Genomic DNA, 26,319 nt, shown 5'->3' with positions numbered 1-26,319 from the left:
ACCCACACGATAACCCATTTGGGTTATTTGGTTTAGTGTGGATGAACAGGCTGACAATTTTCCTTTAAGATGCATAGATACAACCCACTGTTGCAGTATAGCTCTCTTCTTAAAGAGATAACTTTCTCTCTTGTGCCACCTAGTGCATGACCTTTTAGTCCGGACGTTGATGAAGAAGAGCACTAACGCCCCTCTACTTCCCCACCTCCCCATATATTTGCTGAGTAGTTTGGCCCTGTGATCCACCCCCCACCCCCTATAGACCACCCCTCCCTGATCACAGACTGTAATGCATTGTCTTTTTACTTTGTTTCTTCGATAATGAGTGATGGAGCGGAATGTTAGTGCAGTGTGTGGTATAGTGTATAGCGTAGGGAACCTGTGCTGTATATTGTTCTGTCATGCTATGTATGATTTTTTTTTTTATTTATTGTATGATTGGTAATGACGACTGAATGGTTACCCAAGCTCTTTCAATAAACTTTTAAAGAGCCTTCCAACATGACCAGGGTTATCAGTCAAAACATATCTGAGGGGTACTGGTTCTCATTGATGAGATCCAGCTTGTGTATGGAGTCTTACGAAAATAGTCTTTGTGGAAAAGTATGATAATTAGCTCTCCTCCGTAAAGAAGAAAATGGTCTCTCTAGTGACACCTATAGGTGGGTATCTTAAAAGTTGGTCCCTGATCCATTAAAAATTATTTTTTTTTGAGTTGCTGCTTCTCAGCTGTACAGCGTAAAGGTCCGGATGGCTGTATGTTTTTGGAAGAGTATAGATTAACCCAAAGAGTCTTAAATGTGTATTCCAGGATTTTTTTTTTGACTATGCTGTGGGGGCTACAAAGTTAGTGTAGTTAATAATATAGTGTCTTTTCCTGTGTGTGACGGTGGTCTCGCAATTCTGTGAATTTTGCCCCAATGTTTATTTTTAACAGCATATAATACGACTGTTTTCTCAGGTTTTCTCAGGTTGCAGTGTGGCCTGAGACATTACATCACTAGTCAGGTGTTCAGAGGGAGCCTGTCTGCTTTAATGGGTGTAGTGACCACTGGGTAAGGGGGGATAATTCTGCTAGTTTTGCAACAGATGTTGGCACCCTGGTTAGAAAACATTGGTCTATTGCATAGAAGGGAGCACAGGTGTATTTTATTGGGTGGGGTGGCTGATGTGTGGGAGGGAGAAAAGTGACCTCACACTTATAAACAAGGAATCATGGGACTTGTAGTTGGAGAGAGGAAACTCCAACAGGAAATAGCCATTTCACAAAAAGATAGCCACAGCATTATGGTTGACTCAGAACATGGCCATTAAGCTCCAAGTCAAGCACGGACCCTTCCCAAGCATGCTCTTTATTGTCCTGCAGGTAAGTACTCAAATCACCTTATGGTATATAACCCCTTTAGGGTACATTCACACGTACGCAGATTTGATGCGCAGGATTTGATGCACAGGATTTTCTGCTGCAGATTTCAATGTCAACTAAATGACTGAGCACAGCTTCTAATCTTCAGTTACAAATCCTGCGCATCAAATCTGGATTTTGTGTGTGTGAACGTACCCTTAAGGTTGCCTCCTAGCGTTAACACTGCAAAGAGAATCAATACACTACTTTGCAAGAGGCAAGGCAGCTGCTTTAGAATTAAAGTACCAAATATACTTATTATATGATTCTCTAATGGTTGGTCCATAGTCATAGAAAAGTAATATTTTGCTGACAGTTGCTTTAATTTTTTTATTTTTTTTCAGATTATAAAGAGTTTTATCACTGCCCAAAGCAATACCAATGTGATGATTACAATGTAGATATGGAACGGTTTATAAAAGTAAGGACCACCATTGATTTTATTTTTTATTTTTGCGAGAAATTAACATTTATCTCCTAAATATATAAGCAGATGTCTTTGGACTTAACTATTTTTGTGGTCTTTTACTTGTACATCTACCTTCGCTTACTGTAAGGTTTTCATTAACTCATAGGAGGCCAAACCTACCATGGGTAGCACTGAGTTTTGGAAGGTTCTACAGTCCTTGTGTTTGCTCAGAACTAAAGTGGGACGTCATAAAGTTCTCCTAATCAGTGATGGACATCTCCAAAATGAAAACTTGGTCTTTCAGATTCTAAACAAAAATAAAAACCACGTTCAACTGTTCACATGTGGTGTAGGGTAAGGCAAAATAATTATTTATAGCAATCTACATTTACCTTATAGTAGCAAAATGTCTTACCATTTTACCATTCCTATGACACTGACTGGACCTAAGCAATCGTTTCTGGTGGGCCTGATCTATGAGGTTTTATATACATACCCTTTTTTTATGATGACCTCATCTGATTTCTGAAGTACAATAATAAACACACTGCAGGACTTTAAGGGGTACTCCGCCACCAAAGGATAGGGGATAACATGTCTGATTATGGAATGTCGCACCTCTGGGACCCCTGCGATCTCCTGGTGGCTTCTGAACGCCAGCTTTTGGCTTCCGTGTTTTTGACGTCTTGCCACACCCCTCCATTCATGTTTTTGGGAAGGGGTGTGACGGCTGTGCACTTCTGCTCCACAACCATCACGCCCCTTCCCATAGGCATGAATGGAGGGGGCGTGACTTGACACCACGAACACGGAAGCCCAATGCTGGCGTTCAGAACATCAGAGTGCCGGCCTATCCTTTGAATGGGGTACACGATGTTTAGGGGTGGAGTACCCCTTTAAAGCAACACTTCAGCTTATTTTTTTTACTTCATGGCAGTAGTGTACATAAGAGAAATTACTGTGCTGGTAATAACCTTAGCAGTGACTTTATGTTCTTTATTTGATTCCTGTTGGTCTAGCTATAATACCACTTGGCCAACTTTCTGAATGCACTCAATCCCATGGGGTCTACTGTGTGGTGACTCTGTGAGTGTCTCATAGAATGCATAGAAAAAGGGACTTCGGGTCCACACAGTAGACACTGTTGGATGGGCATTAGGTTGAACTTGAAAGTAGGGCTTCAACTAATGATTCTTTTTAACGATATTTAGCAATTATTTGGCTGTTCGATTAATCGGATAGAAAAAAAAAAAAAAAAAAAAAAGAAGACGACAAAAACAAAACAGGATTAGGGGACCGGGGAAGAGTGTGCGTTCACACGGAGTAATTCAAGAGGAATTTACTCGAGTAATTCCTCTTGAATTCTCCGCTCCAAATGAATGCACATCTCCTCTGCCCATTGACTTTAATGTTTTTTCTGCTGTCCTGTTCACACTGCGGAAATTCTGTTATCTGAATTCCAACGCTGAATTCCGTTCCGCTTGAAGAATGAGCATGTTCATTCTTCAAGCGGAATCCGCTAGCAGAAATCAATAGAAGTCAATGGTAAAAAAAAAATTACGCCCGACATCATTTTTGCGCGGAATTCGCGCACAATGTGCGCAGAATTTGTGCGGAAATGGCAGAAAAACCCTTCACTTCTTTCTCCCCCATTTCCGCATGTAATTCTGCGCAAATTCGGTGCGAATTGCCTGCGAATTTTGCGCGGAAATAAAATTATTTTTTCCACCCGTAAATTTTTCGCAGTGAATTACTCTTTATGTACTCCGTGTGAACGCACCCTTAACATGAGGATGTGGGGACCACATTCTAAAAGAGTTAATATGGGGGAAAGAGGGGGACAGCACCTTAAATGTTAACAAAGGGTAAGAGCTTGGGCTTAAACAACTTATTGGTTAAATGACAACTAATTGATTATGAAAATGATCATTAGTTGCAACCCTGATTGATAGACTCTAGTCTTTTTTTCCACCCTAACAAACTATGTAGTGTTATAGCCAGACCAACAGGAATATTGTATGGAAAATAAAGCCAGCACAGTGATTTAAAAAAAAAAAAAACGAGACTAGGGGTTTGGTTTCAGGTTGAAACACATTTGAATTAATTTAAATTTGCCAGTTTTTCTCTTCTGTGGTTTATTGATTGTTGACAAAAAGCTGAAAATAATGAGTTTAATGTGACTTTTGCCCACATTTAATTTAACTGCAAATTTAAATGTGCCAGTTTTTTGTGGTACAGTACATGCTGTCATAATGTACATGTACAGTACAGTACATGCTGTCATAAAGCAGTTAATAGAGGGGCTTGTGGCACTCGAAATTTAAAGTAAAAATATTTGGTAGACGAAAGGGTGGAAAGGATAAGGTAGAGGAAACATCACCCCTGCTATGTCCTCTTCTCGTAAGGATGTTTGCACCAGGCCCAGTAAGAGCACTGTGGGAACATGTGCCCAGGCCCAGTTCAAATAGCATAGCTATGGGCCAAGGCCTGACACAAGTAGCTGCAGCAAAGTTCCCTGGCCCACTCCTTGTAGTAGTAACAGCCATGTGTCTGGTAGTAATAGCAGCATTAACAAGCCATCTCCTCTGGTGGGCATGTTATTTTGGATGGAGGATATTGTAATTGAGGACTGGTTGGCTCACTCTAAGTGATCTCAGGGGAGGGAGGTTCTGATGCTATAACTTTCAGTCAGATTTCAGTGGATAACTCCTCTTCTACAGTAACCTGGCACTGTTGCTCTTTTCCTTCCTTCTTTGATTTTACTGTGCCCTCCTAGTGAGGTGTTTCATATTTTCTACTAAGAGACAGCACCCTGGGTACTAGAGATAGTGATGAGGAAGAGTTGTGTAAGGACAGTCAGCTTTTGGAGTGTGTATGGAGGTGGAAGCAGTTGTTAAGATCCATAGCTATGGTAGTGGGGATGGTGCTAGCGGTGGTTGCAGTTATGGAGGTGGATATGCTAAGGGAGTGGGGGTGGGGGGGCAAAAAGCTCAGGAGACATCTGAAAAGACAAAGTGACGGAGATGATGGGGGGAAATTGTGATGTGTTTTTGACGTGGGAACTAGGTAACATGTGGGTGATGTTATCAGACAAGACAATTAGTGGTGGCACTGCCAGTGATAAAGTGGTGAGCCTAGGTAGGCCCTAAATATCTGCAAAACATCCCAAGGGTAGGCCTACTGTTATGGTCATGTCAGGAACAGGTGACAGCAACTGCGGCTTTTATAGGCTTCAGAAAAAAGTCTGCCAGTGGAGGGGCAATGTTGGGTGGTATTGGTAATACTAGCTCTTTATGGTACTTTGACATGTGGGGATTCTTCTATACCTATGGGTAGGACCAGGGCACAAATGCTACTACTCCAAATCCCTCTGTCTTCTGTCTAGTAGCCAGGCCTCATTCACAGGCAGTACAGTCTTGTTATTAAGTATTTAGAGTAACCGACCCATCTCTTCTTTTCTCTCTGTTCTTGACTTTTTTGTTGTGTGTTCCCTCTCTGTTTTATCCTCATGTTTGTTGTTGTTTAGTGACCATTCCCCCCCCCCCTCCCACTCCCTTCCCTTTGGTCCTCTTCCCCCCCCCCCCCTTGTCCCTTGTCCTCATTTTGGGTTTTTAATTGCTAGACATTGCTGTGTTGATATCTTGAGTTATGTCCTTGTACTCAATTGCGGGATTGCTATCCCTAAACAGTTGTTGGATTTGTCTCGCAATATTATTGGAAAAGCTCTAATAAAAACTTACAGTTCAAAAAAAAAAAAGTATATAGAGTAACCGGTTTAGGCACTACAAACTACTTCTCTGATACCGACTTATGCTCCTCAGACTCCTCAGTTCAGGTGAGACCAATCTTGGGTTTAGTGTGGGTGAACAAGCTGACAGTTTTCCTTTAATCAGTTCCATTTTGGATGTAATAAAAATATATACCACACTGCATACTATATAAACGTTTCACAATACATAACTTACTCCTTAACTGCATTTATAACATTTCTTTGCTTCAGGACTACCGCAAATAAGCACATGCTCAGGTGCTTTGCACAATATGGTTCCGGAGCCTTTGAATATTTTGCTGACAGTTCTAAAAGCACATGGAAAGAACAGGTAACACAAATGCCATTACATGCTAATCCAGCAATGCACCCAACATTTCATTGTCATAATTTATTATATCTTATTAACGATTGGATAGGGGATAAAATGTCTAGGAGTGGAGTACCCCTTTAAGGGTACCTTCACACAATGATTTGCCTTTAGGTTGCACGGATAGGTTGACATCCTACATTCAGAAAATGACAATTATAGTCATCAACTGGCTACATTTGGGTTATTAAAGGGGTATTCCAGTGCAAAACATTTTTATTTTAAATCAGCTGGTGCAAGAAAGTTATACAGTTTTGCAAATTACTTCTATTTAAAAATCTTAATCCTTCCAGTACATCAGCTGCTGTATGCTCCACAGGAAGTTCTTTTCTTTTTTGTATTTCTTTTCTGTCTGACCACAGTGCTGTCTGCTGACACAGTTCCTGACATGGACAGAGGTGTCAGCAGAGAGGACTGTGATCAGACAGAAAATAAATTCAAAAAGAAAAGAACTTCCTGTGGAGCATACAGCAGCTGATAAATACTGGATTTTTAAAAAGAAATAATTTACAAATCTGTATCACTTTCTGGCACCTGTTGATTTAAATAAAAATTGTTTTCCACTAGTGTAACCCTTTAAAGTCTGTGGGGTATATGTCCTATTTTGACAGAATGACAACATATTGGTGCAGTTTAAAGGCAAAATAGCTAATTGTGTTGTAAACCTAGCCTAAGTGTTAAAATGGATTTGTGGGCACACTCTCCTACCTCATCTGACATTAGATTAGAGAATATGGTATGTGAACATGTCTGTATATTGCAATTTCCGATACATATTCCAAGAAGAAATGAGAGCAGGAATCTGGTTGGCAAATCCTTTACTTCTCTGTTTTTATTTCTATATTATCTCCCTCAAAGTCCTTTTATACCAGAATTATAAATGGCTGAAAAATTAAATAACAGTCGGAAAAAGGACAGGCATCTTAATTTAAAAATCACAGCTGTAAATTTAATAGATGAAAGCACTAAAGGCGGTTTTACTATTAAGTTCACTTGAAGTCGATATAAAAAACATATATATGTATATATACATTAGGGATGTAAGAAAAAATCGATTCCCGCGATTATGGCGATTTTTCACTTGCCGATACTGAATCGATTCAAAATATTTTTGAATCGATTCTTTTAGTGATGTGGAATTTGTATCTCCTGATCCCCGGAACAGCATGTCCGGGCATCAGGAGATATAAGTTTCACATTTTGTCAGCCGGATCTGACGCGGCGGCGCTCTGGGTGTATGGAGCGGGCTCCGACTCATGCCCGCTCCATACTCTGCAGCCCCCGGCTGATCTCAGTAGCCGGGGGCCGCTGCTAATAGCCAGTATGCGGCGATCGCCGCGGCTGGCTATTAACCCTTTAGATCGCCGCTGTCAAAGCTGACAGCGGCGTCTAAAGGGACATGTGTATGCTCCCTGGTGGGCTAGATCACCCCCCCGCAGCGCGATCGCAGGGGGGCGATCCACTATGGAGGTAGCCGGAGGGCTTACCTCTGCTTCCTCCTGTCCCGGCTCTGTCATTGATAGATCCTGGCTGGACCAGGCTCTATCAATGGATCGCAGATAAATGGAGTTCAATAGAACTCTATTCATCTGTCTGAGCAATCTAATGATTCCTAAAAGACTAATAAAGTGTATAAAAAAAATAAAATAAAAATAAAGTTTTAATTAAAGTGTAAAAGACATTGTTTTTTAGACAGAATCGGGATATATCGCGATGTATCGTCACCTACACGGTATTGCAATATATCGGGATATATCGAATCGCCACACTGGTATCGCGATTCGAATCGAATCGCCAAATTCATGGGGATTCACACCCCTAATATACATACAGTAAATAAAAAATACTGCTGATTTATGGGCAGTTTTCAGAGCTGCAAAACATTTGTTTAAAGGGGTATTCCGGCCTTAGACATTTTATCCTCTATCCAAAGGATAGGGGATAAGATGTCTAATCACGGGGGAGCCCGCCGTTGGGACCCCCCCCCCCCGTGATCTCCCTGCAGCACCCGCATTATGTGCGGAGCTTTGTCTCCAGGCTCGGAAACAGGACGTTTTCGGGACTGGAGATGTGACTTAACGCCACCCCCCTCCTCCTCATTATATCACATCACGCCCCCTCCATTCATGTCTATGGGAGGGGGCATCTCCGAGCCTGTAGAAGCAGCTCTGCACATAATGCGGGTGCTGCAGGAAGATCGCAGGGGTCCCAGTGGCGGGCCCCCCGCGATCAGACATCTTATCCCCTATTCTTTGGATAGGGGATAAAATGTCTAAAGCCAGAACACCCCTTTAACTTATCTTTTAAGCTGTGAAATGTTTGTTTTACATCTAGGAAAAATGGCCCAAAATGCTGTGTGCAAACATAGTCAAAATGTTTTTGCTTATATACTTTCTGTTTCAGTTGGATAAACACAGATCACGACTAGACTCTTCGGCATGTACATCTGTTTCAGTGAAGTGGAGACAGTACAATCAGAACACCCCTGAGATCTTGCAAGCCCCTGCAAACATACAAGCTTTATTCCAGAATGACAATCTATTAGTTTATGGCTTTGTCCCTCATTGTACTCAGGTGCGTATGTTAGGCTTCTTTCACGCTGCAGTTGTGCCCCTTCAAGAACGGCCATCAAACTCTCTCTTTGTTTTTTTTTCCGAGTTAGACGGCCGTCATTTTGACGGGGCGCAACAGGCAAGAGCGGGTCTTGATGGACCCCATTATAGTCAATGTGGTCCGTCGAGTGCTGCAGTTTTTCAGCAAGAGTAGCGGGAGAAAAAGACGGCGCAAGCTGTATTTTGTCTCCTGCTATTTTCCCTGGCGGCCCGACAGCCGTCACACTGCCGTGTCTTAATGGTAGTGTGAATGAGGCCTTATATAGTTGTGGTGGTTGACTAAGGGTGCCTATACACGTAGCAGTACTGTGCTGCTATACAAATTAATGTATGGCATAATGTATGTATGTTTTTACAAAGTAGTTTTTGGCTATGCGGTTTTGACAGGTGGAAAATAGGTCACTTGTACAAGGCAGGCAACCCAAAAATTTAAGAGATATTTTACTAGTTTTCATTAATTGGGGGTCTGAATATTCAGACCCTGACAAATTGTAAGGAGGATGGGGGAGATAAGTGCTCAGTTCCACAGCTTTACATTGGGAGCCCGTCTCTCATTCATGTGGCACAGAGCTGGGAGAGAAGAAGTTTAGCAGGCACTTCTCCGGCCTCATATTAGCGATTGCTTGGGTCTAAAACTTTTGACATGACTCAGTCCCCATTTAAAATGCAGTGCTCACAGTAGACTGCCTTCAGATGTGGGCCACATAGGTTCATATTAAAGATAAAACAGATCCGTAGTCCAAATACTTTTGGTATATATATATAATAAAAGGGGTTACAGCCTGTTTTTCATAGTTGTTCTTAGTTGCATAAATGGTTTGTTGTAGCTTATTTTCCATCCAGAACTGCAAACAATCCATGCACAATGGAATACAGTAGCACTAACACAGGTGAGATTTCAACAAATCTTGTCTGTGGAAAAATGTCTGCAAATAAATCGACACATGGATCAGGGTCTCAAAATTATTCATTCTGTGGACTTTCACAGTGGTTTTCAATCTTTGCAGTACTTAGAGTGAAATCTACATCAAATCTACAACAAAATTCACAAATAAAACATTTAAGGCTAAATCTACTTTTATCTCCCCTAAAGTTTTAAAGTCACATATTGCTGTTTACCTGGAAAATGATAACTGTGCAATAGTGATGGAAATTATTTCCTTAAAATGAAGTCAGTCCTTTATTTTGCATTCAACTTTGTTGTATTTTTACCATTGATGAAAGTGTCAGCTGTGTAAATAAACTTTCATTGTTTTAGGCAACGCTAAAAGCTTTCTTTAATGATAAGGAATTTGAGAACATGGTTTCAACCACTGAGCTACAGAAGACAACTGGAACAGTATGTTACATTACTTCTTATTTTTCTATTTAGAAACATGGCCAGTATTTTGTTCTCAAAGGTTTTTCCTGCATTATACAGTAAACCATGGGATTTCTATCGTTTTTTTTAAATTTTTTTTATATAACTTCTTGATCAGTGAACATCGGATCATTGACAGCCACTTTTACTTTGCTCTAGTCACAGCTGGGAGTCCCAGTGGGCAGATCCCCACTGATCAGTATAACATATTCTAGCCATATGATGTAACTTATATTTGTAAATCCATTTCCCCAGAAAACACTCAAAAATCACTTTGATGACTTTGGTCACTTTTAATTAAAAAAATTAGCAAAATGGTGTCTGATCTTCAGGCTCTATTATTATTATCACGTTGAACATTGGGGAGTTTGCTTTTTCACAGCTATGTAATATATCATACATTTGATGCATTTTCTTTTCTGTTATATTTTTTTTTCATTGGTCTCATTGCTTTTAGATACTGCACACTCTTACAGCTCGAGCTCTGATAAGAGACTATGAGGAAGGAATTCTGCATGAGAAGGAAAATGAGAATGAGGTCTGTGCAATGCTAGTGCAAAACATTTTGTAGAAATTAAAAATGACAAGTTTAATACAGTATTTTTCTCCTCACAGTACCTGGAACACCTCCCCCTTTATATACTATTGGTTTTACTTTCTGTCGATTACCACAAACTAAGATCTCTCTAAATATTTTTTTGACCTGACCTTAGTTGGGTATTCCATTACTCCCAATCTCTCTACCAGACCACTGTTGTTCCTCTAAAATCCATATCTGGACCTCCTTCAAGTTGTTTCAAATTTGTATGTTACTTTGTTTTTCTACTTTAAGACTTACCCAGTCTACTAACCCCCCATTAGATTTTCAGTGGTCACAGCAAACAAAGTCTTACTTTCATAACGTGGTGGTGAGGCCAGAATACTAGCACAAATGTAATGCTTTGGCAAATGTTTATTTTTACGTTTGTTGAAAATTGTTGAAAGAATACATATATTGTGAATGCAGTACATACATCTGGTATCACGTTGGGCAGGGAAAAGTACTGCCCTGACTCTGTCCCTGCCTTTTGGGGTTCCTACCTCCTTAATAGGATAGCCCCAACCACGGTGCCAGCCCCTTCCTCACTTGATGCTGGATATAGCAAAGTAAAAAACAATAAAACAAACACTGTACAGACATCAGGGAGCAAGTCAGGAAACAATGGGTTAAAAAGGCACAGAACAAGGAGCAATAACAAAACACAGGGAATGGTCAGACAAATAAAGAAAAGTCAGACAGGCCAAGTCAAAAACCTAGATAACAGCGCATTACAGAATCATAAAGGACAGGAAAGGGGTCACAAGTCAGGGTCAGAATACACAGAATAAATATAGCAAAACACAAGACAGGAGCTAGTGAGGAACTAAACCTCTAACACAGGCAATGAGTAACAGACTGGGTAAGGTAATATAGCCCACCTGAGGAGGGCGTGGATGCCGAAGATAGATGTAATTGGCTCATCGAACACACCCCTGATTGGCTTGGGTGTCATCATAGCAACAAAGGATGCAGCAGTCAAACACAGGAAGAATTAACTCTTCTGCCAGAACCAGAAGATGCCTATTACATCTGGTTTCTTTGTATACAATGAAAAATGTTTATAATTCACCTGTTCAGGGCTTCAGTTGCAAATTGTGTTCAGGGCTTGAAAACGAAACCAACAATCCACTGTATGAGGGTCACCAACAGAGCTCAACAGATCCCACTTACTCTTATGGGGGCCGCTAGGTTTATGTCTGGTGTCTGTCATTTTATTGGAACTTAACCGGACAAAAAAAATACTGTGCTGCTTTTTTTTTGTCAGTTTATTTAAACAGATTCTGCAATGGAGGCCCTGAACAGAGCCTCCAACAAAGATGTAATTATAGCCAAATGGGGATGGAGATCTTTCAACTTTCCCCAGTGGCAGATGTAGAGGGACAGAAGGATCAGGTTAATGGATTTTAACATGTCGGACCCTAGCTATCTAATTTGTATGGCAGCTTAGTAGTGTAAGTGTTGGAGCTGGACTCTTAGGGACTATCAATTGAAAGGATTCAGAGTGACTCCCCTCCAGTTATATATAACAAATGTATCTGCAATATAAACTAGAAATAAAGAGTGAAATGTACATTACAAAAATATATATATAAATAGTAAATAAACATCCCCAATGCCAGTGTTGGTTATGGTTGGACTTTTCCATTATGTTGTCATGTCAAAATGGTTAGACAGATCATCTTTAATTGGTGGTCTACGTATACTCTTTGGTGACACTGAAACCAGGTCATGCCAGATTTTCTGCTGCTAAGAAGGCATTTAAGAGAAAGTGTCATTTACAGTGAAAGAAAAGAATGCATGTTGCTGTATTATCATAATATACCCAGATGTTCGGATCAGACTGCTAGGTTTTAGAGAGCCCTGGAGATTGTCATTATGATAATACTTTTCCATTTTATACCCGATACAGATGAAGAAACAGGAGATGAAATCTTGCGTCATTGAGCTGAGTAAAGAATACTCACTAGTGACTCAATTCACAAGTTTTGTGGCAGTGGAAAAAAGGGTGAGTACTTACAAGTTAGGGCAACCACAAGGGTGTAGCAGTGATCCGCCTCAGCCAGTGATTGGTGGAGACGGCATTTCATATGTGTCAGGACAGAGAAGAACTGACAGTAGGGACTGATACTGGGGGAACTGTGTCAGCAAATATAGACTGTGATGCTAGATGTTTTGGAAATTATAATAAATTAGGACTTGGAAAATGAAAGTATCTTCTGTATCTTCTAGAGTGCAGAGGAAGACATGGATGTTGAACCGAATGTTCTTGAAATTATATCTGCAGAAGATGTGGATATTCTGCCATACATGGACTGGTCATATTTAGATGATGAGAGATCTACTGTAAGTGTACATTTACTACTTTTCTACATAGAAAGTGCAGCACTGGAAAAGAATAGATAATAAAAAAACGATATACATCAATATCCCTAAAAGTTAAAATGTTGCATATAAGTTTGAAGGTCCTGAGAAAACATGGAACAGATGCACTAGAAAATACCTTACTAGTTTTGACATCAGTTATTCTATATTAATATAGTACTATTCAAGCTTTATTCTGGATATCGGGCTAAAAAATTTAAGAAAAGTAGCCTTTATAAGGAATAGATCATGTATATAAAAGGGAAATCCATCTCATAAAGTCTAGTGTATCGCTAGAATTCCTTATGATTCCTGGCGGTTGGAATTCCTAAGGATCCTGATCAAGAAAGGACCATAGGACTGATTCAGTGCTGCAGCCCCTTAACTGTATTTTCTTGTAGAGCAGTGCTCCCTGCCACCTGAAATGGCAGCTCAGGTTGTTTTGCTTGAATGGGGTTGTGCTGCAATTCCCTTTCACATGCTGATTATGCTGTGGGATCTACTGGCAGCATGGTATAGAGCCAGGGGTATAGCTATAGGAGGTACAGGGGTATCAGATGCATTGGGGCCCTGGTGCCTAAGGGGCCCCCAAAGCACATCTTCCCCATAAGAGATCAGTATTATATTTGGCACATGGGGCCCTGTTGCAGATTTTGCAATGGGGCCTTGAAACTTCAAGTTACGCCTATGTATAGAGCAGAAGATTGATTGATTCATAGCTTGTGAGGAAAGAGGTGCTATAATTTGAATTCTTATTAATTTTAAATTCTTGCTCATTTTGGGCTTAGGAGTCCAGTGGGTGGCCCTAATTAGTAATTGATAGTCTGGGGTGCCTAATAGTTTATAGTTTGGGTCTGTCTTCTTACTGCTGCTGGCCTGTTGGGGCTACCGGGAGAAGAGCAGTGGCTGGAGTAGAGGAAAGGAGAGACAGTTCAACCAGTTCCCAAGCAGAGCAATGGAGGACAGTGTAAGTAGTGGCTGTGTTATGGCAAGGGTACTCATTGCTGTCCGATGCCATGACACTCCCTGCTGGTGAAATGTGGACACAGCAGTGCTCCATAGAGCATAATTGCAGGGCAGAAGGCTGTACTAGCAGAGTGCTGATTCAATATAATCCAATAGTATTACATTGATTAGTGTTAGCAATCTAATGATTACGTGTAGTAGTCCCCTATTAAAAATATTTCTAATAATATAGAAAAGTTCTCACACTAATAAAATTACAAATTACACCCTTTTTCCTATTTTAAATAAAAAAATTAAAAAAAACATTTAACACATATTTGGTATTGACACATATTGATCCTACATGTTAAATGGCGTAAATTAAAAACAAATTACCAAATGTCAGCTTTGCTGATTTTTGATCACATCCATATCAGCCATATCCATATCGTACAGCTCCATAGACAGAAAATAAAAAAAAATAATAGGGCTAGGAATAGGGCTATTTTAAGCATACCGTATATACTCGAGTATAAGCCGACCCTAATATAAGCCAAGGCCCCTAATTTCACCCCAAAAACCCAGGAAAAGTTATTGACTCGACTATAAGCCTAGGGTGGGAAATACATCATCCCCCCTGTCATCATCCAGACCCCCGTCATTAACACCCACGTCATTTTCACCCCCGTCATCATCACCCAGTCATTTTCACCCCCGTCATCATCACCATGTCAATTTCACCCCCCGTCATCATCACCATGTCATTTTCACCCCCGTCATCATCCCCTTCGTCATCCCCCCCCCCCTCCAGATGTTGCAAAACTACAACTCCCAGCATGCCCCTGTCCGGGCATGCTGGAAGTTGTAGTTTTGAAAAATCTGGAGGTCCGCAGGTTGAAGACCACTGCGGCCTTCGTCCTCATCCAGACCCCCCCTTTAGTTTTATAGGAAGGTGAGCTGGTCCGGGCCATCTATGCTGCAGGGACCGTCCGGTGGGGAGGGTTAGTCGTTCCGGGCTGTCCATTTTCACAGGGAGGCCTTCTACTCCGCTCCGGGCCCAGCCCCGGCCTAGTGACGTTGCCTTGACGACGACACACATGGACGTCCGTGTGCAGCAGACGTACCTGCGCATGAACGTCCCTGTGCGTCATCGCCAAGAAAATGTCACTAGGCCGGGGCTGGACCAGGAGCGGAGAAGAGGGCCTCCCTGTGAAAATGGACAGCCCAGAACGACTAACCCTCCCCACCGGACGGTCCCTGCAGCATAGATGGCCCGGACCAGCTAACCCTTCCTTCCCACCGAGGGGAGGTGAGTAGAAAACTGAAGGGGGGGTCTGGAAGATGACGAAGGCCGCAGTGGTCTTCAACCTGCTAACCTCCAGATGTTTCAAAACTACAACGAAGGGATTGAAAAATCGTGCTGTAAAACTCGGTTTATACTCGAGGTATACGGTATTTAGTTACTATGCAGTCAACAAATCACATTTCTATTAATCACTTATTTTCCAACCTTTTGTATCTACCTTGTATTGCTTATTGATCTTAACCACAGTTAAATATAAATATTAATAAGAAATGAAAGTCCAAGTCAGCTCATCCAGCAAATGCCCACTGCAGCACGCTCAGACGTGGAAGGCATTTTGTACTACCTAACACGTTTCAAGCAGAAAACTGCTCATAGTATGATTTTCCACTTGAAACGTGTCATTCTCTGGATTTCTCATCAGTCCTGTGATGTCTCCTGTATGTTGAAATAAATTTATGTTTTCTGCACGAAGTGCTGCACTGGACTTCCTGTATTTCTTCATAAATATTGATGTAGACTAAATAATATAGTAAATTATTAATAAAAAATTGGAAAGTCATTACTATTTTCATTTTTTTTTGTTTTGTTTTTTTTTACTTCCAGTGCCAAAGTTCAGAAGAATCCAGCAGAGGGAGCTCTCCTGTTAAGGTGCTACACTAATTTTTATACAGGGATTCTATTCATAGCTATCAGATAGCTCCAAACAGTATCTGTTATGAAGCTACGTAAGTGTCCTGGTGGCGTGGCCCAGTTGACTGACAAATCAGTCTCTGTGATGTAACCAATCGGTCGTGACAAAACGAAAAGGGTTAAAAGTGATGAGGCTAGAAAAGTGGCGGATGTTTAGCAACTGTGCCATGCCTCCAGGACACTTGCATGTCTGATTAAAAGACTGAAATTGGACAGGTGACAACCCCTATATGGGGTTAGGTTAAGATGGGTAGACATACAGCTCACCAAACCATTGTAATTAGAGATCAACAGTAGGCAGCACTTACATGTACATATTGGGGAGGTTTAGCTTGAAAGAGATGGGCAAACCACAGGAAACAGCAGTCTAAGACAGTGGCAGAGTTTCTCCTGCTGTTTATTTTTTAACATAAAATATAGCCATAATCACATAAGCACAAAACAAAAGAAAAACTTGCTTGTCACTAACTAAACACTCACTTGCCCTTTACTATACAGGTAGCTTACTACCAGCCACCTGACAAAACAAACCCCAAATATGTTACCTCACACAATTGGCAATTGTTACAGAAATTAAACAAAAGTCCATTTTGCCTTCTGGAGTACAACTCTCATCAGCGGGTCAGATTCCTCTCAGTCTCTTCAGGCAGACTGACTCTCAGCAAATCTTATTGCTCAGTACAAGCTGACTTCTGCACCTGTGCTGATCTGGGCTTGTTTAAAAACCTGGTGTCCCCACTTCCAATCCTGCACTTCCTTCCATAAAATCCAGGCTTGAAAATAGGGCTTACCTAAATCCCTAGCCGCTATGGCCTGGTAGGGATTTAAAGGGGTTATCTAGGAAAAAACTTATTTATATATATCAACTGGCTCCAGAAAGTTAAACAGATTTGCAAATTACTTCTATTAAAAAATCTTAATCCTTTCGGTACTTATGAGCTTCTGAAGTTAAGGCTTGTTCTTTTCTGTCTAAATCCTCTCTGATGACATGTGTCTCGAGAACCGCCCAGTTTAGAAGAGGTTTGCTATGGGGATTTGCTTCTAAACTGGGTGGTTCCCGAGACACGTGTCATCAGAGAGCACTTAGACAGAAAAGAACAACCTTAACTTCAGAAGCTCATAAGTACTGAAAGGATTAAGATTTTTTAATAGAAGTAATTTACAAATCTGTTTAACTTTCTGGAGCGAGTTGATATATATAAAAAAAAAGTTTTTTCCTGGATAACCCCTTTAACTTTGTACTGGATTTTCCCATATCTTACCCAGCTTTCCCTGCATGAGATACACGCCTCCTGATAATATATATGCTTATATTTGTAATTCTAGAAAAAAGGAAAAGGAAATATTTATTTCTTGTCACTTATATAGTGCAAATGTAAACTGCAGCATTGCTCAGAGAATGTCACCATTTAGTCCCTGGTCGTAATGGTGTTTGCAATCTAATGTCCTTTTTTTATGTTCTATTTTATGGTAGTTTTTTCAATCAATAATATTTTCCCCTAAAATGAATCTGGTAATTCTCTTGTTCATCTCATGCATAGCTATGAGAAAAAAAGACCTTATTCTGGTTTTACATATGTCCCCCATTCTTTCATCTTTAGACATTCTGGTCATGGTTGATAATCATCTTAATACAGAAATTTGTAAGTGATAGTCTAAGAGCAGATAGGACCATGGCAGAACAGAGAAAAAAAGGATTATCATGTAATAAAGGCCTCTTTACATAGGGCGATGATCTGGTGAATGAATGCTCCTAGAAACATTTATTCCCAACATACCAATGATCAGCGTTGGCATTAGTTACATTGACATACAAATAATTGTTTTCGGCAGCATGTCTTTCACATAAACAGGGAGGGGGAGATTTATCGAAACATGTGCAGAGGAAAAGTTGTCCAGTTGCCCATAGCAACCAATCAGATCGCTTCTTTCATTTTGCAGAGGCCTTGTTAAAAATGAAAGAAGCGATCTGATTGGTTGCTATGGGCAACTGGGCGACTTTTCCTCTGCACAGGTTTTGATAAATCTCCTCCGGAATGTACTGCTAATAAGTAATATTTGTCTATGAGAGTAGGTGTTTGATCAAAGGAAAGCAAGAACAAACTTTTGTTCAGCACTCATTACAGGCAATTAATCAGCCAATTAAGAAATGCGCCGTATTTACAGTTTCAGTGTTTTGAATATTCATTCTATATAAAAAAATAAAAATAAAATAGTGTTCAGAGTTAGATATACACTTGATACGTCACAGTTAATGCAATGTACAGGACACCCAGATATTGAGAGTTTTTTTTACCACTGCAGCCATGTATGAAGGGGCGGCCATGTAAAGAATTTAGAGCAGTAGGGAACCAGATGCAGGGTGGGTATTTATTATTAATGTAGTGTGGTAAAGTCCTGTTAGACTGAGTTCACACTTTTATTGTCAAACCATCATTGTTGTTTTTCTCCACCTATTACAGTAGTGCCAGATTCATCGTACAATGATATTGCCCAGCCTCACTTAAATTATCAGTGGCCCCCAGATAATTTGAGTTTGAGACCCCTGCTTTAGATAGTTGCCTCCCCTGTAAGTAGCAGTCCTCCTATAAAAAGTGGCCCCATGTAGGTAGCAGCCACCTTGTAGGTAGCAATCCCCCTGTAGATAGTTATCCCCTGTAGACAGATCTACCTTAAAAGTTGCCCCCTGTAGTTAGCAGCTGCCCTGTATGTAGTAGTACTCCTGTAGATAGTGTCGTGGTAATTCCCCGTATACCCCATCAGTCCCTTCGTCCATCTGTGAGCTTCACATTCATACAAAGGAAAGACAGACAACACACAACTCATTCTACCATGGTGGCAGGTTAGCCCAGAACACAGTACTGTACCAGCCAGCCCTTTTTATTTATATCCACAATAGACTGTCAACCAATGGGATGATGTGTTTCCATTTACAATACAGCAGAGTAGGCAGATTAGACAAAACCATCTAAGGACAGACAATATGGGGGAGATTTATCAAAACCTGTGCAGAGGAAAACTTGCCCATTTGCCCATAGCAACCAATCAGATTGCTTCTTTCATTTTTAACAAGGCCTCTGCAAAATGAAAGAAGCGATCTGAGTGGTTGCTATGGGCAACTGGGCAAGTTTTCCTCTGCACAGGTTTTGATAAATCTCCCCCTATATGTATAGCATCTTCTCTTCTGGGAAGGGAAATCACAGCTTATTGGGTAATGTCTCAATACAACAAGACTATTCTTGGAAAGACTATGACCCAGATCTATAAAAATTGAGTGAAATTTTTTTTCCCATAGCAACCAATCACAGCTTAGGTTTCACTTTACCAGAGCTCGTTAGCTGAGCTGTGATTGGTTGCGTTGAGAAAATCACTTCACTCTCACAGTTTGATAAATCTGGGCCTATCTATCAATTCTTTATCTCTTCTTTGGGGCAGGTGGTATTACACATGGACCATTGTGTATTTATATAGTGAAAATGTTTAACCCTGAATATACAAAATTACCATGTCATTAGTTACCCCTGTGTAGGCAGCAGCTGCTCTCTAGGTAACTGTCCCCCTGGTTAACCTCTTATAGATAGCAGCCACCTTGTAGGTAGTAGTCCCCTTGTAAATAGTTCACCCCCTGTAGGTAACAGTCCCCTTTTAGATCGTTTCCCCCCTGTAGGTAGCAGCCACCTTCTAGATAGTTGCCCCTCAGTAGGAAGCAATCGCCCTGTAGTTAATTGTCACCCTGTAGGTAGCAGTCCCCCTGTAGATAGTTGCCCCTCCAGAGTAACAGCAACCACATTCTCTTCTCTGCTCCACTGCTTGTCCGGTCTGTAGTCAGGTCCTACTTCTATGGGCCATAGCTCTAAGCAGTAGGTCTCCCAACTGGAGGAGCAATGAAGCACAGAAGCTGCAGAGATCAAAAAGGGCCTAGGTGGCTGAGCCTGCCATATTAATTCCTCACAGTCCAGTCCTCGAGTCTCATAATGATGACATAGCGCCCGACATGCCTGCGCACAGCACATCCTGCTACCATATATCCCGACAGCCATTGCTCTCTTAAAGTGCAAGTAGCTGCCAGCCTTAGCAGACGCAGTGGCCCCACATGGCTGTTGCATTGAATACTGATTGCTACTTACAGCATCGCCAGCTCTTCAAGCAAAGTTTGCAGAGTCGGGAAGTTTAAATGAGAAGTGGGACATGAGGGGCCATTCTGGAATGGTGAAACATGACCTTAAAAATGTGAATAATGGAAGGAAAGCATGTCCAGCATCCATGGTGAATGATGAAAACAGTACAGGCTTTATTGGAAGGTTGCACACATAGGAGTGTATACAGACATGATAAAATCCTCTAATGCATTTCACGCTGTTAGCGCTTAATCATTGAGTACAAACATGTGCTATCAGACTCTGTAAAGTACAAAGAAAATCACGTGACCGTGACATAGCTAATGCAAATGGAAACTCGAGTTGGACAAACTAAAAAAAAAAAAAAAACGGATTAACATTCTTCACACACATATTCTTAGTAGAACATTTAATCCATGTATAAAAACACAAACTCGATCTATTATTATTATAAGATTACATTAATTAAACTGAAACATGGCAAGACACTTAGGAACCATAAACTATCCACATAAATAACTTTGAGGAGTAACTCAGACCTATTAGGAAACTGTATGAAACTGCAAACCAATGTGAACACCCACTTAATTCCTGTAGATTAATATGTCATGATTAAAGGAGTAGTCCACGCCTGAAAAACATATCCCCCATCCAATTAATATTGTAACCTGAGGTATATTAGAAAGGTTAATGTTTTGCCAGGATGTACAACATGTAAAAAGTTTTTTGCCTTTAATTTATGCAGGAATCTATGTATGGAAAGTGTTTTGAGTTAGAATACCCTGGAGATTCAAGTGTAAGCACTTTTCTTTTTATTCCTCTGAATAGACTTTTTTTTATCATGGAGGTTTTGAAACACAATGTTTGTAAGGTTATGCTCACATGTTTTCTACAAATTATGTAAAATTGTGATAAAAACACAGCAGTTTTTAGCTGTGACTTAGAATAATCATAGAAAACTGTGACAGTATTATGATGGATGCACAAAAAAACTGCAACATGTGAACACAACCTTAAATGGGCATTGTCATGAAAACAAAATTTCATGTCCTAGAGACATATCAAAAGTTGTGATTGGTCAGGGTCTGAACTCTCAACCGATCACAAGAAAGAGTCGGGAGAAGTGATTGATTAGTGTTCTTCCCCGACTATGTGTCACATGACTAGGACATACTAGGACATGACTAGGACATAATGTAAGTCTCTTAACGCTGTCTTGGTCTCATAGACACAGAGCAGGGAGAGAAGATTGCAGCAGCACACTTCTCTCACTGCTCACTCTCGTTACTGATCAGGGTCTGAACACTCGGATTTCAACTGATAAAAACTTTTAACATGTCCCTAAAACATGTAAATAGGTTCTTTCTCGAGCACTTCATTGGAGGACACAGGACCATGGGTATATGCTGCTTGCCACTAGAAGGCTGACACTAGGCAAAAACAAAAGAAGGCTGGCTCCTCCCGGCAGGATATACCCACCTCCTGACTCTGAGCAACTCAGTTTCTCTCCAGACCTGGTCTTATTCTTTTGTTTTTTTCTTAGTTTCAGCGTCCAGTTAGATTTTCTCTCCCTTTTTTGTTTTATCTAGCGTGGGGCGACAGGAGCATGCCGCTGCCTGATCCTCCACATGCGAGCTAGGGGCACGGTGCATCGATGAATGGGCCGTTAACCCCTCCTAGCCAGCAACCAGCGCCTGATAGTGTACCTATGGTCCGGGTCCCCCAATCGCCCCTGTTCGCCATGTCGGCTTAAGGCAGGTGGCACTGGCTGGTCAAAGACTTCAGAGGTAAGTATGGAGGTCCTTTATTGGTAAGAATCCCCCCCCCTTCTCTAGGGGTTCCCTGGATCATGGGGCATCAAGGGTTAATCTAGCCGAGGGGGGCGGTAACTATGGCTCCGGGGGTTAACACTCCCCTCCCTCCCTCTCTCTCCACATTAACCCTTCCGCTGTGGCCGTGCGTCTTACAGTTTTTCTGTCGCATGGCTGCAGCTTTTCTGTCCTCCAGGGGCTGTGTCCTGGCTGGGGCCACGGGCGGCGCGCATATTCTTTGCGCGCTTCCCTGCTTCTCCCCCTTGCAAGCTCCGTTTCTCCTTCTGCCCGTGTCACTGGCTTCGGGCGGCACACTTCAGCTGCATGTGCCGCCCGGCTTCAAGGCTCGACAGTTCCCCCCTGGTTCCTGCAGGTCCGGAGCTGCGGACATGCAATTTATTGAGCCCACTTCTCGGTGCAGCGCCGTGCGCTGGCATTGGCATTCGGCCCTCCTCCTAGCCCCCTCCGGCCAGTCTTATTGCAGCGCGCGTTCCATCCTTCTATCTCCTGGGAGTGCGCGATGAGGGCTGTACTCTCTGGTGTCACCCTATGAGGTGAACTGGCGCTTTTGTGCGAGCTGTGGGGGTCAGTGACACTTCCCCCTCTCCTTGCTGACTCAGCGTGGACCTGTGCTACAGCTCTGCTCAGCTGCCCGTCTCATCTTCCTGCTGGCCCACTGCAGTACCTCCAGCTGTTTTCAGAACCCTCTCTGGACACAGGCATCTGGGTGAGATCACTCCTTGTCTGTGGTTGTCTGACTTACTAGTGCTTTTTTTCAATGTCCGATGGGCCGGTCAGCTGCGCCAAGGGATCTTGGCGGGGTCTTCCTCCGGTGATCTGGCTGCTCTAGCGGCTCTTGTAGTTGGCCCGCTGCGCGGCCTTCGCCTCAGTCAGCTTGGTAGCTCTCAGGCGCGCCATGTGGCTTAAGGCTTGGAATGCCGATGCGGCCTCTAAGCTCTCCTTCACTGAACTTCCTTTTCAGGGATCTTGGTTATTTGGCAAGTGCCTTGACGAGATCATTTCTGAGGCCACAGGGGGCAAAAGTATACTCTTGCCCCAAAATCGTCCGTGGCATTCGGATCCATGGCGGAGGACTTCTTCTTTTCGCCCTTTTAGTTTCTTGGGCCGCACGGACAGACCCCTGGTCTCTCAGGAGAAAAGGGGACTCGTTCCAACCGCCCCTCTTCCAAATAGGGGACTCGCAAGGGGGTGCGTCATGAGGGTGCGTCCCCATCCGAGTCTTCCCCTCGGGTGGGGGGTCGCCTGTCCCTCTTTTGGGACATTTGGCTGGCGCAAGTCCAGAATGCTTGGGTTCGGGAGGTCGTTTCTCAGGGTTATAGGTTCACAAAGAGTTCTCTTCTATGCCCTGGGATCGTTTCTTCTGGTCCTGCCCTTCGCGGTCTTCCTCTCTGGCTGCAGCCTTTCAGGTGGCCCTTCACACTCTCCTGTCCCAGGGTGTGATTGTACGAGTCCCTTCTCGGGAACGCTTTTCAGGGTTCTACTTGAATCTCTTCGTGGTTCCCAAAAAGGACGGCTTGGTTCGCCTGCTCCTCGACTTGAAGCTCCTGAACCGTCATGTGCGCCTCCAGCATTTTTGGATGGAGTCTCTGAGGTCCGTTGTCGCCTCCATGGATCAGGGGGAGTTCCTCTCCTCCTTGGACATCTGGGATGCCGACTTACACATCCCTATCTTTCCGGCTCACCAGCGTTTTCTCAGGTTCGCTGTTCCCGAGGGTCATTTTCAATTCGTTGCCCTGCCCTTCAGCCTGGCGACCTCACCCCAGGTTTTCACCAAAATGTTGGCGGCAGTGGTGGCTTTCCTCCACTCTCGAGGCATCTCGGATCTCCCCTACCTGGACGACCTACTCGTCAAAGCGTCCTCTCTGGAGCAGAATCGGGTCAGCTTCAGCATCACCCTGCAGACCCTCTCCAGTTTCGGTTGGAGGATCAGCCATGCAAAATCCAACCTGTCCCAATCCCTGTTTTTTCTCGGGCTCCGCTTTGACACGGTGGCTGCTCGTGTCTCCCTGCTGGAGGACAAGCTCTGGGAGCTCCTGTTGGGGGTCCGCTCCCTTCGGGCGCCAAGCCTGTTTCCCATCCCCACCTGCATGTCCGTTCTGGGCAGGATGGGGGCCTCCATGGAGGTGGTTCCCTTTGCTCAATTCCGGTGCCGTCCTCTCCAGTAGGCCATCCTATCTCAGTGGGAAAAGTCCCCCTTGTCTCTTCACCGCAGGATCCGGCTCTCACCCCAGTTGCACCACTCCCTCCTTTGGTGGCTCCGGTCCCCCCTGCTTGGGGGGGGGGGTTGCTCCTTTCTGCCCCTCCATTGGCATGTCCTGACCACGGACACGAGCCTTCTCGGCTGGGGAGGGGTCTTCCGGGACCGGACGGTCAAGGGTCGTTGTACTCCGTCTGAGTCCAGACTTTCTATCAACGTTCTAGAGCTTCGGGCGATTTTCCTGTGCCTTCGGCACTGTAGCCGCCTTCTCTGGGGCCTCCCAGTTCGGGTGCAGATGGACAACGCCACGGGCGTGGCGTACATCAATCGCCAGTGAGGCACCCGCAGCTCAGCGGCCAGGAGGGAAGTAACAAAGATCCTCAGGTGGGCGGAGCTTCAGGTTCCAGCCCTTTCGGCAGTGCACATCCCCCGGATCGACAATTGGGAGGCCGACTTCCTGAGTCGTGCCACCGCAGATCCGAATGGTCTCTCCACCCGGAGGTCTTCGATCAGATCTGTCGTCGTGGGGGACGCCAGACGTGGATCTGTTCGCATCGTGCCAGAACAGGAAAGTTCCTCACTTCGTGTCCAGGTCTCGGGATTCCCTGGCACTGGCGGTGGACGCCCTGATGGTCGCCTGGACCCCCTTCGCTCTCACCTACCTCTTCCCGCCTCTTCCGCTCCTTCCCCGGGTCGTCCAGAAGCTCAAGGCGGAGGAGTCTCGGCAATTCTGGTGGCTCCGGACTGGCCCCGTCGCATGTGGTATGCAGACGTGGTCAGTCTCGTGGCAGACGTTCCTTTACATCTTCCGGACCGTCCCGACCTTCTCTCCCAAGTTTTCTCCCTTCTCTCCCCAATTCACTTCCGCTGCTTTTGGCGGTGTGGCAGTTGAAACCGCGGTTTTGAGGGCTCAGGCTTTTTCTTCCCGAGTCATCTAGACTATGCTCCATGCCCGTAAACCCTCATCCGCCAGGATTTACCACCGCAACTGACGGGCATATTTCTGCTGGTGTGAGGTTCGTTCCCTTTCTCCCACCTCCTTTTCTCTGCTGAATCTCCTGTCCTTTTTGCAATCGGGGCTGGAGACGCGCCTTGCTCTCAGTTCCATCAAAGGGCAGGTTTCGGCGCTGTCTGTCCTTTTCCAGCGCCCTCTGATTTCCGACCTTCATGTTCACACCTTTCTGCAGGGTGTGGCTCACGAGACCCCTCCTTTTCAGTCCCCCACCGTGCCTTAGAACCTCAACCTTGTTTTGGATGCTCTTCAGAACACTCCATTTGAGCCTCTGGCTCAGGTTTCCCTTCGTTTCCTCTCTTGGAAGGTGGCTTTTCTGGTCGCTGTCACATCCATTCGCCGTGTCTCGGAATTGGCTGCCCTCTCCTGCCGTTCCCCCTTACTGGTGGTTCACCAGGATAAGGTGGTTCTTTGGCTGGTGCCTTCTTTCCAGCCTAAGGTCGTGTCTCCCTTCCACTTGAACAAAGAGATCGTGTTGCCTTCCTTCTATCCGTCACCTTCTCAAGAGCGCCGGCTTCATAAGCTGGATTTGGTCTGGGCAGTGCAGACCTGTTTGTCGGTCACTTCCTCCTTTCGGCAGAGTGACTCCCTGTTTGTGCTTCCTGAGGGGCGGCGCAGGGGGCTCCCGGCCTCAAAGTCCACAATCTCCCAGTGGATTTGTTCTGCCATTTCGGAGGCGTACCGCTGTAACGATCAGGTGCCTCCCTTCCGTGTGATGGCTCACTCCACCCGTGCGGTGGGGGCCTCCTGACGGCTCACTCCTCCTCGTGCGGTCTGTCACTGGGACTTGGCCCTGCAGGTTTGCAAGGCGGCGACTTGGTCGTCGCTACATACTTTTACCAAGTTTTACCATGTGCATACTTTTGCATCCTCCGAAGCTGGCCTGGGCCTCAAGGTTTTGCAGGCGGCGGTTCAGGAGTCCGTCTGAGCCTTCTTCTGTCGGGGTTGGTTTGCCCTCCCCAGGGACTGCTTTAGGAAATCCCTTGGTCCTGTGTCCCCCAATGAAGAAAAGAGAAAAGTAGATTTTTATCGTAAAATCTCTTTCTCTGAGCTTCTATTGGGGGACACAGCACCCACCCATTGTTTTGTTGTGGCCAGCCGGTTCTGCCCTTCCCGGGTGGGGGTGTTCTCGTTTTGTGGTCGGTTTCCCCTTTTCCCCTTCTCAGCTGTCACGCCCCCTCCCATAGGCTTGCATTGAGGGGGCGGAGCATGATGTCACATGGGGGCAGAGCCGTGACGTCCTTATGCTCCGTCCCTGTGATCGCCAGTAATCAGACCCGGAGCGAACACGCTCCGGGGACTGATTCTAATGGGGTGCAGCCTGGAAGATCACGGGGGTCCCCAGCGGCGGGA

At 43.9% G+C, this 26,319-nt stretch overlaps 1 protein-coding gene across 17 annotated transcripts in view; it reads left to right on the top strand.

The window, feature by feature from the left end:
• The window catches only part of PARP4 (poly(ADP-ribose) polymerase family member 4), a 142,419-nt gene that overhangs the window by 57,417 nt on the left and 58,683 nt on the right, over window positions 1-26,319 (top strand). For 16 of the 17 annotated variants that reach the window (XM_056561691.1, XM_056561690.1, XM_056561695.1 and 13 more), the window contains 10 exons: window positions 1,750-1,826; window positions 1,981-2,168; window positions 5,815-5,914; window positions 8,357-8,527; window positions 9,824-9,904; window positions 10,383-10,463; window positions 12,415-12,510; window positions 12,735-12,848; window positions 15,721-15,765; window positions 20,671-20,721. In XM_056561691.1, coding sequence (XP_056417666.1) covers window positions 1,750-1,826; window positions 1,981-2,168; window positions 5,815-5,914; window positions 8,357-8,527; window positions 9,824-9,904; window positions 10,383-10,463; window positions 12,415-12,510; window positions 12,735-12,848; window positions 15,721-15,765; window positions 20,671-20,721 — 1,004 coding nt within the window. The remainder of the gene's footprint in view (window positions 1-1,749; window positions 1,827-1,980; window positions 2,169-5,814; window positions 5,915-8,356; window positions 8,528-9,823; window positions 9,905-10,382; window positions 10,464-12,414; window positions 12,511-12,734; window positions 12,849-15,720; window positions 15,766-20,670; window positions 20,722-26,319) is intronic. The other variant, XM_056561696.1, reaches the window with a different exon arrangement.

Source organism: Hyla sarda, chromosome 2 (assembly GCF_029499605.1).
Source record: "Hyla sarda isolate aHylSar1 chromosome 2, aHylSar1.hap1, whole genome shotgun sequence".
NCBI lineage: Eukaryota > Metazoa > Chordata > Amphibia > Anura > Hylidae > Hyla > Hyla sarda.
The sequence above is the reverse complement of the archived record's forward strand: the minus strand, read 5'-3'. Positions and strand labels throughout refer to the sequence as shown.